Source organism: Acanthopagrus latus, chromosome 8 (genome assembly GCF_904848185.1).
Source record: "Acanthopagrus latus isolate v.2019 chromosome 8, fAcaLat1.1, whole genome shotgun sequence".
NCBI classification, from domain to species: Eukaryota; Metazoa; Chordata; class Actinopteri; order Spariformes; family Sparidae; genus Acanthopagrus; species Acanthopagrus latus.
Genome location: NC_051046.1, coordinates 20,361,679 through 20,382,243, shown reverse-complemented (window position 1 = coordinate 20,382,243; position 20,565 = coordinate 20,361,679). Strand labels below are relative to the sequence as shown.

The 20,565-nt window shown below is 45.5% G+C and overlaps 1 protein-coding gene across 1 annotated transcript in view; it reads right to left on the bottom strand.

The window, feature by feature from the left end:
* The window catches only part of met (MET proto-oncogene, receptor tyrosine kinase), a 72,374-nt gene that overhangs the window by 32,416 nt on the left and 19,393 nt on the right, over window positions 1-20,565 (bottom strand). Inside the window, exons 3-10 of the mRNA XM_037107940.1 lie at window positions 13,551-13,754; window positions 7,791-7,919; window positions 7,376-7,552; window positions 5,580-5,734; window positions 4,787-4,901; window positions 4,538-4,674; window positions 4,016-4,180; window positions 3,519-3,618 (exon numbers count right to left, since the gene is read on the bottom strand). Of these exons, the coding sequence (XP_036963835.1) occupies window positions 3,519-3,618; window positions 4,016-4,180; window positions 4,538-4,674; window positions 4,787-4,901; window positions 5,580-5,734; window positions 7,376-7,552; window positions 7,791-7,919; window positions 13,551-13,754 (1,182 nt within the window). The remainder of the gene's footprint in view (window positions 1-3,518; window positions 3,619-4,015; window positions 4,181-4,537; window positions 4,675-4,786; window positions 4,902-5,579; window positions 5,735-7,375; window positions 7,553-7,790; window positions 7,920-13,550; window positions 13,755-20,565) is intronic.

Here is a 20,565-nt window from a genome sequence, read left to right as displayed (position 1 = left end):
GCAATCATCTACCGTGTTGACCCTCAGAGCACCTCCACTGAAGCAGTTGGAAGTGAGGCGCTCAAAGGTGCCTTGATAGAAACCGCAGAGGATGTAAGTTCAGATTCTCATCAGGTGAATCAGAGATTGGATCTAGCAATTTCTGGATGGCGAGCCTAATTTCAGCGCCCTCGAGCCGCGTCTGTCCATGCTGCTTGAGTGTAACGAAGCCTGAGCTCCCCAGAGAGCCATCAGCCTCTGACCCGAACACAGGTCAATGACCAGGGAAAGGGAAACTGAAAGATGAGACACTGCAGGGAGAGTGTGTGTGAGAAAAAGGGAGGGAGACAAACAGAGGAAGAAACGTAGATGGGAGATAAAAGGATAATGAGTCACTAAGGTTTCGAGACGGAGGTCTTATTCCGTGTGCGTTCCTATCGTTGCGCGAGTGTGTGTGTGTGTGTGTGTGTTTATGGAGCGCATAACAACTTCCTGACTGAACCTGCAGAAGCGTGTGCCACAGAATGACAGATAACATCATTACAAAGCGCCTCTTGTCCTGAAACCGCCTCCCAAAGGCAAACATCACACACACTCGGAGAACAACACGCCTTTGAAAAAAGGGCTGTATGTTATGACTCACGAGGAAATACATCTCCTTTGCTCTGGAAGAATATGTTCTCATGAAAAGCGACTCGCAACGTCAAATAAGATGCATGTTGTATAAACTCCTCGGAAATTGTACAAATCTTGAACTTGGTTGGAGGATTTTAAAGATTTTATCAAGTTTCTAGCGAGTCTCTTGCCATATGGTGTCAGTTTCAGTCCAGCTCATCTAGGGGATGACTTGAGGTTAAGGTAGAGCTGCAGCATTTGATCATTTAATCTATCAAACGTCAGTGACAATTAAAAAACTATAACTATTAAACGATTTAGATTTTCAATTTATTGGTTTGAAATCAATTTTTCCTCTTAAAATGTGAATATTTTCAGGTTTTCTATAACAGCAGACTGAATGTCTTTGAGTTCTGAACAAAACATATGAGGCAGTCAATTTGGACTTAAGGAAACACTGATTTCTGTCATGTCATAGACCAAATGTAATAATAATTAGTTTCACAAGAAATGGAGAATTTTGTGCAGTTCAAACAACAAAAGGTCACCCCGTTTCACTCTTTTCTTTCAAAGGATGTGGTGTAATTTCAGCAACAACTGCAATGAAACCCGAGCTGTGGGTCTGTTATCCGAGTGCACTACAAGAGTGGATCAGAAGGTCAGAAAGTTCACACAGAGGTGGGAAGTTTCTGCAGTCGGTATTATTTCTTCAGACAGCGCCGGCTCTTTTCTGGCTGCAACAAGAAAAAACATCATTCTGCGCCACTCTGGACAAAAGGAATATTGTTTTTCTTTGCTGAATGTTGCGTCTGCGTCATGAATGTGGAGCTCTTCTCATGGAATTTCATGTCGGGCTGTTAAAGATGATCCAAAAAACAGAGACAGAGAGAAGCACGGCAAAACTCGGGTCATCTCCGGCTAGCACCGAGTCATAAAAGAACTATTTTTTCTTGCAAGTTAAGAAATCTGCCAGCACATTAAAAATATTCAAACCTGAACTGAATAGAAATTGGCATGTGTGACCATTTCTTTCTTGAAGTGAATAACTTCAGCATCTTGAAACATGAGAGTTTCCTTTAGAATAAAAAAAAGAAATACAAGTTGAAATACTTTAAAACAGGGCTGACCAAAGTTTATGTTTAGCGTCCCTAAATATGAACTCATTTTCACAGTCTGAGCACCAGGCACAGAGTGACACACAAGAAGTAAGTCAACTAAGGGAACCTGGGAGCTTGGGACCATTTCTTGCATTCAATCCTATACAATAGGTGTTTGATTTTGGCCCTTGGCCAACCATTACATTTTGTTTTCAGCCCTTCAACGGAAAGTTTATGTGTAAACTTTATGCTGTAAACATCGCCCCGGCAGATCCTGTTTGCTTAATTCTAAAAGAAATCTCAACAACAAATTTTTTTTGTGATGAGTGACTGGTGGGAACAAGCATTTCACAGGAAAGATATCATTTTGCAGACCTGTCTTCTGTTCACCTATGAGCCTCCTGCTCAGGTTTTGTAATAGAGCAGCTAAAGGCTCCTAATGACTCGGATCTGTCAGTGTCCCTGATCAAACTGCCAAATGTCTTCATGACTAAGAGCAACAAGGCCTGTTGCCCTTAACTTATGACTGAGAAGCTGCACAGAGCCACGAATGACATGTTCTACACATTTAGCACCATTTTAAGGGCTTTTTAATGAAGCTACAGACTGCGTGGTGAAAGCCTGCTGAGTGTCAGGGTTGGATAATTTAAAACACCTCCGGGCCGTCGCTGTAAAGGCCAGCCAGTCTAATGGAGCGATGAAGTGCTGCAAGCATTTGTGTGTGTGTGTGTGTGTGTGCACGCGCAAGTGTGTGTATCACTTTCCCGCAGTAAGTAGAATAAAGTCTGACGGAGGTGAGGAGAGCCAGAGCATCCAAGAGTCCTCGCTGAGCTACCGTGCGAGAGTCAGAGGTGACAGCTGAATCCTACACATCAGACTGTGGATTTTCCATTTCCTTTCTTCTCATGTTTGTCTGACACTTTAGCTCTTTTCCATTGTTTTTTTTTTTTTTTTTGGGGGGGGAGGGGGTAGGATGTATAATGACAAAACCATATATGTGAGAGGAAGGTATTCATCTCATCTGGGGATATTTCTTGTGTTTTTTCCTAACCTGTTGACGCAAATCATCCAGTTATTTGTGGAAATGTTTGGCTCGACACCCTGTTCTTACCTCGCTGCATCGCTGATCTCTGCCCTCGCTCTTCTCCCAACATTTTCGCGACTAACACAGTGAATCGAGGGGTTCACTTAACCAAAGCCCGAGTTGTTGATTGTTGGAAAAATGGAAAGATGAACCACGATGAGTTCGGATGGATGGAGGTGTTTTTATGTGCACAAAACTGAAAACTGAAAATGGAGTATGGTGGATTTGGCTTAAAATGAGACGGTAGCTGTTGTAGCATTGCAGCTCAGGTGATCTACTGGACCACTTCTACAATGTTCTGAGCCTATAAGTCATTTATGCAACAAAATATGTAGACATAATGGCCAGGTATAACAATACAGCAAACTGTCTTCAACAGACAAATAAATCCCCATCCCAACTGCTATACAGGTGCTAATATTGATACAATATTATTATATATGCTTCTAAAAGAGCTGAAAGTACCACGTCAGTGGCAGGAATATTTGTGGACTTAAAGGCGTTAAAGCCTGCAAGAAATTGCTGCTGTCAAAATCCACTTATTGTAAGTCTTGTCAGATAAATGCATGTTCATAAATAAGATGCAATGTAAAATGCAATGCTCAGAAACTGCCTCAAAATGTTCCTGAAGAGAAATATTTCTCAGGATCTAGTCCGTTGATGGGCGTTTTTATTGCTAAGCCAAAGCTTGAACTTAACTCAGACTGCCATCATTTTGGACATGAAACCCTCGCTGTACTCACCACATGAAACACCTCCTCATCCTGACCGGTGGTGAGCACCATCTGGGGCTGGAGGCCGGACTGGAGGAAGAATCCGTGAGCAGCCACCGTGCAGCCTCCGCTACAGTGAGGGGGATGAGAACGGATGTAAGCGTCAGCGTCAGACAGAGTAGACACAGTAGATCCCCACCGGGAGGGACCTGCTGTTAGCGTTAGCAGTTTAGCCACTCGTCACCTCCTACTCATTTCCTCCCGCTGTAAAAGTGAAGCATTAATCTGTCTCTGCTCATTCGCAGATATTCTCAGTCAAACTCGCCCTCGCTTTCCTCTCCCGTGTTCCCTCCGTCTGGGTGAAGAAACACTAAAGAGATCAAGTTTGAAGGATATTAGTCGAGCTGACGTTGACAAAGAGTGATATCCAAACCATTTCTGGAAAGCAGCGCTGGCCACCGTGCAGATGTGGTGAATAAATCTATAACTAGGCTGAAAACCCCGTCCAGAGTGAATATAACTCTGACCTGACAAAGGAGCGCGAGGGCTGGATGCTGTTGATGATGGGGTCTTGGTTGTAGGTGAACATCTGAGGGGCGAGGCGCTCCACCGAATCCACCGTCAGCTTCACGGACTGCTTGGAGGGAAACGTGTTCGGTGGTGTCTTACAGGTCAGCATGCTCGCCGACAAGCTGATGGGCGGAGGGGGTGAGCAAACACACAGGACATACTGTTGAGCAAGTATTTACAGTGGTAGCCATTGTTCATGCATTTCTATTAAAGTTTGTTCTGATTCCCGCTTGAGCGGGAAACGAGACAGAATGAGGAAAAGATGGAGAATAATGGAACCATTAACCAGTCCCCCAGTTAATATTGGTAGATAAGGGCCGGATTCCATTTCAACAGAGAGAGAGAAAAAGCCCCAGTTGATGTACAAACTTATGAAAAGCTTTCTCTGATATGCATTGGGTAAGGAAAAGATGACGAGAAAACGAAAAAAGAAACAAAACAGAAAAAAAGAGAAGGGATACAAATGTGACTGAACTGACCTCTGGATCTTACAGGCTGACTTCCCTATCGTCACCTCTTGCCTGTTCCCAGTGTCCAGGAAGGCTCCTCTGATGGTCAGCATGGTGTTACCGGACTTTGGCCCGAACGTCGGGAAGATCTCGTGAATGACAGGGTCCTAAAAACGCAAAAGGCCGTCTTTCACGTTATGCTTGTTTTCTTTTGTTTACATCATGTCGGACAATCAAATAAGTGCAATCGAAAATGGAGAAAAAGGGTGCCGTTCTTACCACGAAGGTGAAGCCCTCCATCGTGGCTACCTTGTGGCCACTGGTGACCTTCACGGTGTGATATGACGGAGTGAAGTTCCCGCTGAACACCGGGGAACACTGGATCTCAGTCCACCTAAACACAACCCCCCCCAAACATACACACAGACCAGGCATTATACCACGAGCCACCCAGCGTTTATCTTAATTCAATGATCATCTACTGCCCTGCAGTAACAGACAAAGAGGCCATCTTCATTTGGGAATTGGAGGGCAGTGTTTTTTTTTGTATTTTTTTTCCCAGTTCGTAATGAGGTTGTTTGTAGCAAGAGGGAGTTCTGAATGGGACATGGTCCCAAGTGGATTTGGGGCGAGTGGAAAGTCTGGAAGCAGCGATTTTTCCCAGCAATTTTTCAGTTAGAGGAGTCATGTGTTGAATGTAGCGGGCTGAGAAAGGGGGGTGGGGTGGGGTGGAGGGAGGGGGGGGCTTCTTAACATTCTTTCTTCAACACAATAACCTCCATTAAACCCGCTCTGCCCCTATAGGACGCCAGTGTACGGGCGCCTTCATCTTGTAAACACCCACCACTTAACGCACACTCTGTCTCTCTCTGCCTACTCAAAGGTGGCTTATCAGATACCGTCCGGGAATGGCGCACGCTGCAAAAATGTGAGAACACCAGTCTGACGTGCGCGCTGACATGCAATAGCTGGTGCATCAACAACTCTCCACAAAGCACACACGGGAATGGGATCAAGATGTAGATGCCATGTGCGCTCCCTAGAACAAACAAACAAACACACCCACACACACCTGTTGATGTCCTGTCGGGCCAGTTTGCAGGGAGCTCCCGCCACCTCCACCATTACAACAGAGGCCTTGAAGCTCTCCGTCTTATCGAAGCCAAAGTTGTGCCCGCACAGCGTCACCACTGTAGAGCCTCGTACGGGTCCAGAGGTTGGAGAGATCTAAAGGAAAATATACAGCGTAAGCGTTTACCCAGTCTGAGAGCATGATAATAAAATAAAGCATCAGTGGTCACCTGCTCCTTTTACTTTCATACTGTATGTATAAACTTTTACCCAATCAGCACCGTGGTATTAAGACCATCATCACAACTACAGTACACAGATGCCTTTGACTTGATGTCATCACTGTTGTTTCTTCAGCTTCTGTGCATGATTGTTCATTTTTTATTATTTTGAAATAAAATTCTTGCCATTTCCTACAATATGTCCCTTAAAATTATTATTATTATTATTGTGTATAACTGCTTTGTTTGAATTTGAGTCCTTCAGTACATAGCTGCTGTCCTTAAAGGAGACATAGTGTGCACATCTTCAAAAAAAAACAACAAAAAAAACAAAAAAACAAAAACAAAAAACACATCAGTTTTCCTCATCCTGTTGAGTGTCCTGTCTTGTAAAGGTCCCCCTCCTTTATAACCTCAGCTCTCCTCTGATTGGTCAGCCCACACGTGCCTGAGCCACCACTGCTTCACAACAAAAGAGCAGTTGCGCTTAATCAATTCTGGCATTGTCAAACTAGCTGCGAGGCATTAATTACATGCCAATGTGTGACATGATGACTTAGTATGATGTCACAAACCTTTTACAGACACAAGAAAGAAAAGAAAAAAAAACCAAAAAAGCAAAATAAGTCTAATTTAAGGGCTTTGAAAGGTGCGTAGAATTAAAATTCAATCATCATTATGAAATGTATACATACTGATATTAGGGACAAATTGCTCCCCAGGAAGTATAACCTCAGTAGCAGGAACGTTTTTGGGAGTGACCTTTCTGGTTTCTATTTCAGCACCAGTGGAGCAGAATTGATGATTCTCGAGGTTAAATTCTTTGCTTCCTGTTTCGAAGAAGATGTTGTTGTGGCTCCACCTGCCTGCTGTTGCTCCAGGTGTGTTTGTTGGCTCGTCTTTACTTACAGGTTAAACATTAAGACTTTTCCCGTAGCTTCTAACGCCTTCCATAACCATAAACCATACGTTCTGAGACTTAAAAAGTAAGAACAATGATTCTAATAGCCATCTTATTTAAAATATATACTTAAATTAAGAGGGCTATCCTGATTTCAGATTCAAGAAAAGTAAACAAAGGCACATCCATGCAACCTTTCACCGCTCCTCTACAAATACTGCCTGTTAAAACAGGCCCAGAGAAAGAGGTGTTTTTACAGGTTCTGCTGCTATTAATCCATTTTGTTGCATCCAGGACACTAGCTTGCTGTGTTCTTTTTTTATTTGGAGACAACTTAACAGCATGGGGTGCTGCATTAAAGTCAGAAAGAATGTATACCACCCACATGGAGCTCGGTAAAGTCTCACAATGTCGGAGCTGTGTTAAATAGGACGCTGCTGTTGTAAAGGGGCGACAGTTTCAGGAAGGACCATGACCTTCACACCATAGAGACAAATACAGTGCAAACAAACAGATCGCAGGCTCAGCGGACAGGTTATATGAGATGTTTCTGGGAGGACAGGAGTGAGAGAGGGTCTGAACAAAGTCTGAATCCAGCTTGATGCGATCGCATGATGGGTGTCACAGCAAAAATACGGCAGCAAGAAAGCTACGGTGACCAGTCGCCGCGGTTACCTTAGTGATGACAGGTGTGCAGTAGTCCTGGTTCCAGATGGAGGGGGAGGGACACTGGCTCGCTCTGGTGCAGCGTCCATCACACCAGCCGCATTCTGTCACCCGCGACAACAGCAAACAGGAAGTACAGGTGGTCAGCTGACCACAGCCCGGGCCAATCAGAGGGACTTTAGTAATCTAGTAAAAGGACAGAAAGCATCATGTAACATTGGCAGTAAGCCTCTAGGAACATCACTTTCTTTAATCTGTTGCTGTTTATATGGTTTGTCAGGTTTATGTTCATATTATGCTTCAGAGATGAACACAGGACAGTTTTTATCAAACTTAACCTGTGGAATAGCTCAACTTCTTCTTGAACCTCATCACACTTTGCCTAGGAAGCGCTAGAGTTGCGTGTTTACAGTCCCAAGCCCACCTTGTCTCCTGTGGCCATGAGCAGAGCTCCTTCTGAGGGGTCACCGTCCAGCAGTGCTACACTGGTGGAGACGGGTCTTGAGTCCAGGTGGATGTTTACATGCGGAGAGACGAATCTGGAGAACAGCACCTAAAAAGACAGCGGGAAATATTATTGCAATCTCTTTTAAAGCAACAATATGTAGATATTGGACTTTTGGTACAATTGGCGCCCCTCCCCCCCATGCAATTTGTGAGGACCATCACAAATCCCAGGTCTGTAACAATTTGAAGGTGCTAAACTCATTACATCATAACAATGTTATGAAATAGAATATTTGTGCCTCGGAGTAAACACGTACGTAACGCTGTGATCCGACCCTCTAACTGAGGACACACAGTGCAGAAACAAGTGATAGAGACAGAGACACCGTTCATCCTCTCACAAGACACTGTACCATCAAAATTAGTCTGAAGCTGTTGTTTTAAGGTGTAAAAGTTAAATAATGTTGCTTTAATCCAATAAAAGAGGTGTGCTGCATGTACCCATGTCAAAGACCTTTATCTTTTTAAAGCTACCAGCACACAGGTCATTGGAAGTTAGGAGGTGGGATATCATTCAGTTTTTCATTGTTGCTGTGTGTGTCTGGAACACTTCAGAATGTAGCACACTGATACACACCGTGAATTACACAGGAGGAAAACATTACACGGAGTCTGGAATAGACAACAATAGATCTGCACCATCAGCGGAGGACAAAACAAGCCTTCAGGATGAAAAAGTAAAAAGAAGACATCAACGTTTTCTGGGTCCGTGCCAGCACAGCGGCGAAGACAAACAATCCAGATTATATCATCTTTTCCTGGGTTTTGCGCTCCACTGGATTTTGGCTCAAAAGACAGTTGAACTGAAGTAAGACTGTCTTAGCAGGAAAAACACTGTAACCAACACGGTTAAAGTCAGCCTGCGTATCCAACATCGGGGCTCTCACCATGCTTGGCAACTCAAAATGGCAGCACCGTCAAAAGGTCTCGGGTTGGTGAGAAGCAACCGTATCAGGAAGCACTCATCTTGTGACAGACAACAGCTGGATGTGTGGAGTTTTCACTATGAAGTTGGCTGTTTCACAAAACTTTTCCAGCTCTGCTGAAAAAAAAAAACAACTAATCCGGCTGTTGGATGTGCTCGTAACTACCTTTCTATCTAACAAGATGCATCATGCAGATAAAACCATTTCAGGGCTGCTGGAAGGAACTTATTTTGTGTTTTGGCAGAGGCTAGCTCAGCAGCTGCTGCCAGTCTTTGTACTAAACTAGGTTACAAAACACTTCATGGAGCTACACCGCTGTTTTAAGACACAAATAAAATGTGATGTTCTGTATCTCTCTGTACTAAATACCTTTAGTAAAGAGGTAACATAGAGACCTTCAAACTGGCTGTTATCTACTAACGTAGTCGGCGGGGGTTGAGAGAGAAGCAGCCTGGTTTCGGGGCGCAGAAGAAGAAGATGTGGCACGGTGTACTCCCACATGTCGGGAGGCGTTTCAGACACAAGTCGGCACATATACACACTCTCACTCACACACACACACACACACACACACACACACACACACACACACACACACACACTCTGATGATCTCTGCAGACTATTACGCGCATGCAGGACTCACACACAAACGCTTTCAATAACACACACGTCATATGTTATAAATACACAAGTCATAGACACACATATTCAAACAGAAACACAGGCACAGACACACACACACACACACACACACCTGGAACAGCATTTATCACTTGTGGTTACGCTGCAATTACAGGCCTGCGAGCTAACAGAACCGAACAGGGTCTCTAATGGGGTGTGTGGTTGCTCCAGTTACATGAAACCCTCTAAATTATACCATTCAACCTATAAAACACACACACATACACACACGGGAACGCACACGTACCAACACACACAAAAAGATACAATCCGTGAACGCACACAATCATTCTGCCACGTCAACATGGAGTCACAATCTGATGGATCCACCAAAAACAAAGCACACATGCAGCACGGCACACACGTGGCTGTAACACACACGTATGGGAGTTATGGCATGCGTGTGTACATTGCACACACATTGCACTTCTTTGGTGATTAATATAAGTGAGAGCGTCAGAGCATCCGGTAAATATCTCTGCCTCGTACATTTTAAATGTGATTTAGCTGGTCGGCTGATGCACCACTTCGACCTCGCCTCACCCTCGCAAACTCCTTGTTTTCCAGCGTCATTCCTCCCTCTGTTTGAGCCTCATGATCAACGTTCGCTTTGTAACAGCGAGCATAATGGGTGGCTTTCCGCTGGGGACGAGCCCATACAACAGGCATCTCTCTGGAGGTAATAGCGGTGTAAATTACAGCTTATTGTATTAAGCAGGCGGGGGGAAGTTTGGCCTATAAACACGGCCACTGTGTTATTCCCACAGTGGCCCGAGTGAAGCCGAGGGAAACACTTCCTGAGCCAGAATGAAGTCCGCTGGGGGGGGGCGGGGGGCACAACGCTCTTTTTCTTTCACTGCCCCGACTCCATGTTCCCTCTTGTTCCCTCCACTGGGAGCGAGCAGGAAAGTGAAATACATGAAAAGTTGACAAGTTCTTTTTATCGTTCTAACAATGAAACGAACTGCCGAAGCAAAGAAGACCATCACTCTCACAGAGTCTTTTTGTGGCTCGGCTTTGGGAGAGGGCAGGTGGCCGGGGGGTCGTCAGTTCAAGTGCGAGCCTTGGGCAATCGGGGCTGGGAAAGTGAATGAGACCCTGCAGTCACACCCGGATATCTTTGAGCGAGGTACAACTTGGGTTTGAAATTACACATTGGTGAATTGGAGTTCTAACAGCTCACGCTGAGCAAACCAAGAGGAGTACAAGTACAAGTAATACAGAGAAATGTAGCTCATTGGTTTTACAGTTTTGTCATGTCATGTCATGTCATTATCCGTAACCGCTTATCCCTTTCCATGGGGTTGCGGGGTGTTGCTGCTGGAGCCAATCCCAGCCTTGTCTCAGGGCGAGGGCAGGGTGCTCCCTGGACAAGTCGCCAGCTCATCGCAGGGTCCTCACTGATGAGCAATGTGGGGTTCAGTATCTTGCTCAAAGACACTTCGACATGCAGCTCAGCCTTGCCCTGAGCCGGGATTTGAACTAGCGACCTTTCGATCACTAGTCGACCTGCTCTACCCGCTGAGCTACAGCCGCCCCTTTACAGTTTTGGTGGTTTTCATTTGAATACGATTCTTATGCTCACACATGCACATTTAAACCAGTTTTGGCGGAAACATTATCAATTTTGACAAAAACCAAAAAAAAAACCAAGACTGAGCCCACCTGAAATGTGGTAAATAATCCTTTGTCTGAGAGGCATGTGCCTGTTCTTCATCCTCAGTAAGTACAAAGAGTAGCTGAGGACTGAACCAGGAAGATCGTTTTTGTTTTCTCTGCAGGAACAGCATGTTTAGATCTAGTGCTATCATCAGGCGACTTCCCACATTTTCAGGACTCAGCCATGATTGCATCTTGGTGAGTCTGATATGCTTATTAAAGAGGCAAAGCCATGAAAAAAAAGACCATCTTGCCAGCATTAGTCGTACTGGATGGTTTAAAAATGTAAAGCTCCCTGGGAAGGAGGATTAAAAACAAAACCACTACCGATGTTTTTGTCTGTTGTACACATTTTCCTCTCCAGGTTCTCAACTACCTTGTCATCGTCCATTGTAATGGTTCCTTTCATTCTTGGTTTTCTTGCTTTCCACTTCTTGGAACTGGTCTCCCTCTCCATGACATGTACTAATCTGATAGCTAATAGAGGTTAAGAAGTGTTCAGTTCACTCTGTCTCTGTCTCCCCTCCCTCTCTGTCTCAGTGATGGGCAGAACACATTGATAAAATGGAAAGTCTTGCACTGCCGGACAGCTGCTCTCCTCTTCAGACCCTCTAAAACCCAACGTCTAAAACAATGAACTTCAGCCAATGCAGCCAACCACAAAAAAACAAAACAAAACAAAACAAAAAACTGAAGGAGGGCATAGGAGGAGGAGGAGGAGGAGGAGGAGGAGGAGGTGGGTTGATGGTAGAAGAAACACAGAGCAACAGCTGCACGGGACGCTCAGCGAGTAGAAAATGCCGTGCGAAGGAACGTGTCAGCGAAGCCCGCCGTTCACCATTAACGTGCTGTTCGGCTTGTAAGCCCCCTCGCACCCCACTACCAACGTCTCTACCCTCCCTCCCCTGCCTTTCCGTGCAGCTGTCGACCCTTTTTTTTTTTTTTTCCACGTCTCTCTTGCCTTTATTTTTTTTTCCATGCCTGTCTTTTCATTCTTGTGTTTCAAAAACACGTGAGGTAATTCAGCGTTTACTTTACGTGTTTCATGACGCTCGTCCCAGTTTCTGGTCCAGCGCGAGACTGATGCGCAAGTACGACACTTGTGCGGCTGTGACCGTTGCACAAGGATGAGCCAGAGAAGACTTAAAACACCGCATGAAGAAAAAAAAAAGCGTGGAAAGAGTCACAGGCCGGTCATACTGAGTTGATTAAGCTGAGCGCCAAAATGCTATGCTATGTTTCACCCTGATGATCAGCAGTTAAATGACTCCTCGAAACAAAATAATGCAATTAATAGATCTCAGAGAGGCCAAAATCCGCATTAGAACTGCAGGTGCACTGGCAGCGAAAGCAGCGACATTAGGTCTAACCCTGGAAAGTCATGCAAACATTTTATTGACGCTGATTAGATGACTTGCATGTCTAGACGTAAAACTGGAGAGCATTTTTTTTTTTTGAAGGGGAAGTTTTTTTTCAAACATTTTAAATGACATACAAGCACTGTTTGAAAAGTATTTAAATGATCATATTTGACTCGTCTGTATATTGTCCAAGAAACCTTTGACATGCAAATTACAAAAATGAGTGCTTACTTAGTGAGTAACTGCTAAAGACTTTAACCTCACAGAAGAAGTTTATGGGGAGGCCTCTACTTCAGACCTTTTAAAGTGTGTATGTCATTTATTTTTTTTCTGATTCTATTTTAGTCTTCATGATTTACATGCATATCCAAGACAAATAGCTCAAAGGGAAATTCGATCATTGCTCCACATAATTTTAATCACACAATGACGCCCCCTCCTTCGAGCAGAGGCAGTCATTTATTCTCTCAAACTCTCCTTAAACAAGATACATAATATAACCAAGAGGTGAATAGTAGTACCCTCTAGTCACTGGCACACCCCAACTCAAGTTCTCACCCGACTAAAAATCCCCTATAAGCCATCTCTGAAAGGTCATGAGACGCTGAAGGCAGCTAACCAGCGATCAGCAAAGAGGGAATCAACTGTCAGTTTGCACAGTGATCGGCAAAAACCGGCCCGTGTTTGCTCAGATGGCAGGCTGGAAAGTGGCCATTTTTTGGAGGCTCACTAAGCAAAGGTCAAAGGTAAGCAAATTGTGTAAACAGAAAAAGGGTCCTGCTGCTGCGCTCGCAGTTTCCCCCCCACCCCCCGACCTGCCTGCAGCAGAGGCACCTGCAGCTGACGGCCTGTTGCGTCTCCAGCAGAGCGCTTCCACTCCTCATGGACCAACATCCTGCTGAATTTACATGAACGACGAGAGAGGGAAACCGCACTGGCCACTGAAGCCACAGGGCTTCTGTTTACGCCTAACTGCTAGTATTTCCCATGCAAATGAGGTTCTTGTCAGTCTTTTAAAGAGATTCAGTGTAAATAAAGGGGTGATTTACCTGGATGTGGCGTCCGTCGGCGGTGCCAAGGTACGCTACGGCGCGGCCATGGACGGGCACCACGGTGATAGAGGTCACCAAGGTGTTGGTCAACTCTTTGTGCCAGAACTCCAACCTCTGGACAAACTGGGTCACCTGCAGGCGGTACTTGCCCTCTTTGCCCTCATGGATTCCCTCGTGCGGGTCGCAGTCGTCTGACGAAGTCTGCAGAGAAGAACGAAGGCATCAGTTAGACAAGAAAATACATTTTTTTTAAAAAAACTCAGTGTGCTCCAAGAATAACACAATAAATAGAGGGACTAACAGTGGGGATAGTGCTGCTCGTTGCGGTTACAGGCATGATATTGATATGGCATAAAGCGCAGCCAAGAAATGTCAGTGTGGTCATGTTCAGCGCTGAGGAACAACCACTTTAAAGAAGTCGGACTGCATCGGAACAAAACTGTGCAACAAGCAATACAGACCGCTGACTGCCACAGATTTTAGATGATGAACTGTTAATCATACTTTCTGGGAATCTTTAGACCGGATCACTTTATCCAAACAGATTGCTCTCTCTCTAAAAAAAAAAGAAAAAAAAAAAGGCCATTATATAATATAATGCCGAAGTGTCTCCTTTCATATCTGGCCCCGGTGGGGGAGGGTTGAGAGCCAAACCTCCTAAGCCCCCCTTAGCCACTCTTTCATCAGGCTGCGCTCGTAATGGAGGTCTCGGCGTGATAGCACCTCCAGGGCGAGTGCACGCTTTGTCGGGTAGAGGTTCGAGGACGGCAGGATTTCATGGGAAACAGTGAGGAGACATGCACGCTGTTTTTCATTCCACGGGTTGCTTTTTTTCTCCCTCCGACTGGGCAACCCTGCTTTCTGTTTTTTTTTTTTTTTCTCTCCTTCCCCACCCTCCTCTCTTTCTCTACTTCCGTCTCCTCGCACAGTTCTGACCACAATCTGTCCCTCCAGCTCCCCTCTTTGGTTTTCTAGCGTCGCTCGGCTGTGCAGATTGTTGTGTCTGGAGCCTTTGGAGCATACAGTGAAAGCACAGACTGTAGCCGGGGCTGGATTCAGGGCCTTTTGCTCTATCAGTGACCCCCCCCCCGTCTCTCCTCTCACTGCCCAGCCCTGCTCTCTCGCTGCCCCAGCTCTTTTTGTGTTTAGTCATGGCCTCCTGTCCCAGCCTCAGGTTTCATTAATTATTAATGACCCAGAGGGTGGCGGGCCTCTTGTGGCTCTTAAGGTCCTTGACCTGGCCGCCTGACCAGGCCTGAGCTTTTTGTTGTTTTCTCAGCTTCAGTGGATGACTACCTCCTTCACTCAAGTTGGGGGGGAGGGAGTGCAGGTAGAACGATTATGACGACCTGTGGACGCCCTGAAGTGTCTCAAATATGCGTTCGGTTTTAGCTGGAAACTTCAGTCACATTTGTGACCTTGGTTTTGGCCTTTTATTGTGACTCAAGGCATAATAGTCAATCTTGTTGCATCAAACAAAGCTCATTTTAATCACTTGCAGACTAATGATCTCTTTCTGCCTCTACCTAAAGCACTGCCTGGGTCATGAGGCCATTATTTGCGGTTTATGTCGAAACACGCTGCGTCATTTGTTTAGCGTGGATGCTTTGAAGACGAGGGGAACAATGGGGGGGCGATAAATCAGAGAAAGTTTCTTTCTTGGTGACACGGCATAGCCGAGACAAACGGGACCGCACGGAGAGGAACGCAGAGAAACCTGGCTGACTGACAAGCACGCAGAAACAAACCTCGGCTAAATGAAATGTCCTCAAGGCCAGTGGCTGCAGTCAGAGAGACAATGGTTAAGTCAAGCGCAGGGAAAATGTGGAGGAAATTGAAAGCTGGCTGAAAGGTTGGATGTTTTTATGCCAAACGCACAGCTGTGAGGTGGTTCGTGCGGCAGGCCGATCTGTACTGAATTACCCAGCGTTGATGAGTGGAGAAACAGCGCAATCCGGACAAAAGAAATGACAGTGTGCGACTGAAATTGATTTGAAGTTGGATAAAGATATGGACACGTAGCAGGAGAGGAGGGCTCGCGAGCGCCGAGAAATATCTTTTCTTCAGATATGATGGACAGGCTGCCTCTGATCTGTGATGCTGCGTGTGTTTAAGTTCACCTGTACGATATCTACATTTACCCAGAAATTCAGTTCGCGATCGTGACTCCTGTTTGCGCTTCAGAACAGACCAGCCACCACTGAATGCATACGGAAAAGCATGGGAATCTTCCAAAACTCCTCGCTACTCAAAAACTACGGCGGACAGAGATGTCATCGCTGCGGAGAGATTACACCACGCGGCTCGAAAAACAGGCCGTGGGCTGATTATTTTCAGAGCAAACAAACAGGACTTTGGGGTGTTTGTTGAAGCGGAGCAGGACGATGGGAGGGAGGGCCAGAGGGGTCTCGGCGGCATTCCTCTGCCTCGGCTAAGGTATTCCTGAGGATCAAGGCAATGAAATTGGACAGTGGAAAGACTGTTTTGACAAGCTCCGTTTGAAGCTCCGCTGCTGTTATCCATGGCTGCCTCTTGGCACCGAGACTACAGCTCTGGAGGACGTCACATGGAGGCAAACAGGTTCCTCCAGAAAGTGTTACATAAATGTCAATAAAGAACTTACATATATATATTGTTCTTTAAAGCGTCACTTGACAACTGCAAATTTGATAATGTGTGTGTGCGAGGCAAACTTTTCACCCTCCTCTTCGTTCATCTTCTGGAAGATTTACAGCGCTGGCAAGTGCTCCTGATGTTCTACATCTCTCGGGCCGTTTTGTGAACGTGTCTTTCAGCCGTCGAACAGGCACCGTGGGGCAGATGTGTGAAATACTGAACACCTTTTGGCCCATACTTAACCAGCAGCCATTGTGTGCAAAACAACGGCACGGCGATAGGGTTTCGGTGTCGTGGAGCTCCTAAACCCCGCGGCACAGCTCAGGAGAGTCAAGAGCGGGGGTGAAAGGTGATCCGCGTGGTCTAATGTCGTTTTCATACTCTCGCTGTGGCCCCTGGGTCCCGTGTGAATAGACACAGTAATGCCTGAATTGTAAACTGTGGGCTGGGTTACTGCCAGGAGAGGGTTTGGATACAAACACTGTCATTGCTGTGCAGAAATAGAGTAAAGGCGCTCCTGCTAATGTACAAAAATACACATCATGTTACGAAGGCTTTGCCAGAGTTAGCAGACTCGCACACATGCACAAAGTCTGTCTCGTTGCTGGCCGCTCAGCTGGCTCCCGCACTGGAATAACAGACCTTTGACCTCCAGGATTGCGTGCGCAATTGTGCGCTCCAGACAGCGGAGAGGTTCGGTTGTCGTCGGGGTGTGTGGAAATGCATTTTTAGGAGAAAGTGAAATGCAAAGGAATGCAGAGTGCACATACAGGCCCCTCTCTCCTTCTAACCCTGTGTGCATGTGCATGTGTGTGAAGGGGGGGGGGTGGTGTCCATTGTTGTGGTAATGTTGGGACACACATTACAGTACTACACCTGGACTTTCGGGTGCACGTAACTCTGCAACCTGACCCTCAGTAGCTGTAATGACCGTGGCGTGTGTGTGCGTGTGTGTGTGTGTGCATCCACACGACACACAGGTGGCGGGTCGCGCCGAGCATATGCAGCCATGTGTTAATGTGCGTGTTGCTGCAGGAGACTGTCAGGGTGTTAGGGACGGTTAAGGGAGTGAGAGAAGCTGACAATAAGCCGAGGAGAGAGCCTGGCGATCACAGTGCAGCTGGCCTCGCCCTCGAGTGGCAAACCCCCCCCGCCAGACGCCAGGCAGGACTACAGCCTTGTTTACAGCGGGGCTCCTCACACGTAAACAAGTGGAGTGAGAATAACATGTGGAGATCATAGCATAATTACGCAAATTAAACATCATTTAGAGTGACTGGTTTTAATGTTTCGAGTGATTAGATCCTGATATCACTGGCAGGAAAACGTTGTCATCATTGTTTACAGCTCCAGTGTCGAGTCTAATAGATTAAGATTGCAGATGAGACAGAGGGAACTTTCTACAGACACACTGTATTCTCTGAAACGCTGTTACAAACCTGGACCTTTGGCTGTTTGACTATTATAGCTATAGGTAACAGACCCTCGGTGTGGCCAACAAATGGGATCTGGGATTGGTTTAGCACAGAAGAATACTTTCCAAACTAGACTCCGTCCCGTAAATGACAGTCGTCATTTTACCACTTGGTGTTTCCAAAAGACATCCTTCATGTTAAATTCCACAACTGTCTTTTGCTGCGCGTTCAAGGCTGCACGTAGCGACCGCTGAGAGGTCATGGCTCCGCTCAGGAACGATGTGCAAATGATTCACATACTGGATCCAGTGTTTTTTGGATCCTAACCATACTAGTAGGGAATAACTCAGGCTCTGTTGCATCCATTTAGACTTTACATTCTACCATGGGTCCTCCAGATTCATAGAAATGCAATACAACAATGCTGGGCTATTATTTTAACCAAAGATATTCAAGTCACCCATCCTCAACCATTTTATGTGTCCATGATGAGATACTGAATACCCTCCTGTGAAGGAATGCAGCCTTCAGATTATTCATGCTCACAACATGTAATTTGCATTTGAGAGTTCATGCTTACATCAAGACAATCTCTGAGCCAGTGTTGGGCAAGTGTCTCTGAAGGAAGAAAAACACTTTAATCGCCTGACTTTGCTTCGTTTCTTTCTCACAAGAATGGGCAAGAACGTAACAAAACAACAAGACAACAATCCCAAATAGCTCACAGATGAGGGCGTAATTGTTTTCACTTTTTTTTTCTCCTAACAATCAAATCACATCCTGTGCAGAATCTCTTCCTTGAACAACTGCAGAGGGACATTCTCTTGTTCAGCCCTGACACTGATAAATAATTATTAAATGTAGGTGTGTAGCAATTTTTTAGAGTTTCAAAGATCCTTTATTCAGGTTTTCAGTTTCAGTTTACTGTTGAATCTAAAGGCTGGTATTATTTTCCCAGTCTTTATTGGTACATTTATTTATGTAATATTCAAGTCAAACTGTCAGATATGTTGTAAATCAAACATTGCATCAAATCTTGATCTTAAGACCTTGAGTCAAATCATATCATGGATTTGAAGGAACTAGTTAAATGTTGAACAGATCTTTGAACCTCTCTGTCTCCTTCTTTCCTCCACCCAGTCCTAAGTTAAATTATGCCACATCACCCCCCTTCAATTCTTCTCTTGGCCGACTACCTTCCTCTCTTTTGTCTGTTTCCCTTACCTCCCTGCGCAAACACACACACACACACACACACACACACACACACACACACACACACGCACACACACACACAAACACACAGACATGCACGGCCCATTCTAACAGTTGGATAATCTGCCGGTGTGTGTGTGTGTGTTCTCCAGTCTCCCACACAGGAACAATGCAGCTCCCAGCCTCTCTGCAACAGTAAATCACCCTCACTGTATGAAACCCGTCCGCGTGAATGATGATCCTGCATCCTCTGCCTCCTCTGCCTCCTCTGCCTCCTCTGCCTCCAATACGGGACTAAAATATCATCTCTCAGAGCAGCACTGGGGACGATTTTTCATCGCCGCTTGACACAGCGGCTTCTTCTCAACATATTTTCCTCCTCTTCTTCTCGGAGTTCGGGGATTTACGCAATTCTAAACAAGGTGCAGAATGACGGACCGCTGAGTTGGGCGATCGCGGGGGCCAAGAGACACTATTTCTGCTCCGTCTGAGAACCTCTTTGATTCTACTTAGACGCAACAGCACATTCTTCAGATGAGCTTTCCAGAGTTGCCCTGCAAATCCACGTTTCGGTCAGACTGACACAGTAGCTTAAGTTACAGTCCGCAGATCAAAGGGAATTAGAGAGGTCGGTTCCTTAATACACTCTTACACTCGCAAGATTGAGATGAGAGACAAGGAGGGAATGTCTTCCACGTGGAAAAGTTTCTAAAATTATTCAATGAGGCCAATTTCGGTGTTATTTACATAACAGATGGGGTCATTTTTTTTTCCACTGATGATTAATACTAGGCTAACTCTCATCCTAGGTGTTTCATAAAAACCCCTGACATAGGAGATACATTACACCGTATAAACCCCCGGCTCGCCATGCTTGGCTTGCAACTTTCCGCATGAAACATACAGTAAAACGCTCCCACCGGACTCGCACGTTTCTCGCTGACTTTTATTTGCTTGAAGACTGAGGTCACGTCGATGTTTGTGACATCTGCTGAGAGGATGCTGACACAGGAGAGCAAAGCCTACAATGAGATGACTGGAAGCACCATTTGACCTTTCTTGTGTTTCTTTTGTTTTGGCTTAATTCTCTTCCAGTAGTGTTAAAGAAGCTGGGTATCACCGCTGAATTAAGATCTAGGCTGTACATAGGTCAAATCAAGCGTTGTGGTGATTAGCGCAGAGTTTTGCGGAGATTTGGGAGCACACAATTGGGAGAGGATCATCGTTTGGACCAGGAACTCTGCCTCCATAGCGCTCAGTTTACAGCTCCCAGCTCAAGGGCTACAAGCTTTCTCCAACAAGTTTGCAGAGTATTTCTCCTTCCCTGCTGGTGCAGTCTCCTGGCAGCGTTATGTTGTTTGAGGCATCAAGCAACACCAGAGAAAGTCGGAGAACTCTGGCGGACCTCTGAATGTTTGTGCATGTGTCATTTTTTGGCCCCCATTAAAGTATCTGCTTCACCTTCACACTGAATGTGTCATGAAAGTCCATAAAAAAAAACAAAAAAAAAACATGTCCATTGTTCAGTATCGTACTAGAAACCATTATTGAAAGTGTGAGTTATTAAAATAAGGAAAACATTCAGCGGAAAACTGCCTCAACTATCCAGGAGCGGCCACATGACATTGGGTTCGAACGTTGTTCGTTCATGACCTCTCCTACTTTGAAATCAGCATCCTGTTGTCCAGGTTACTCCAGGTAACAATCCACTGGTCCTCACTGTGAGGAGATTTCCTGGAGGAATGTAGCCCTAAAAGACCTTTTTC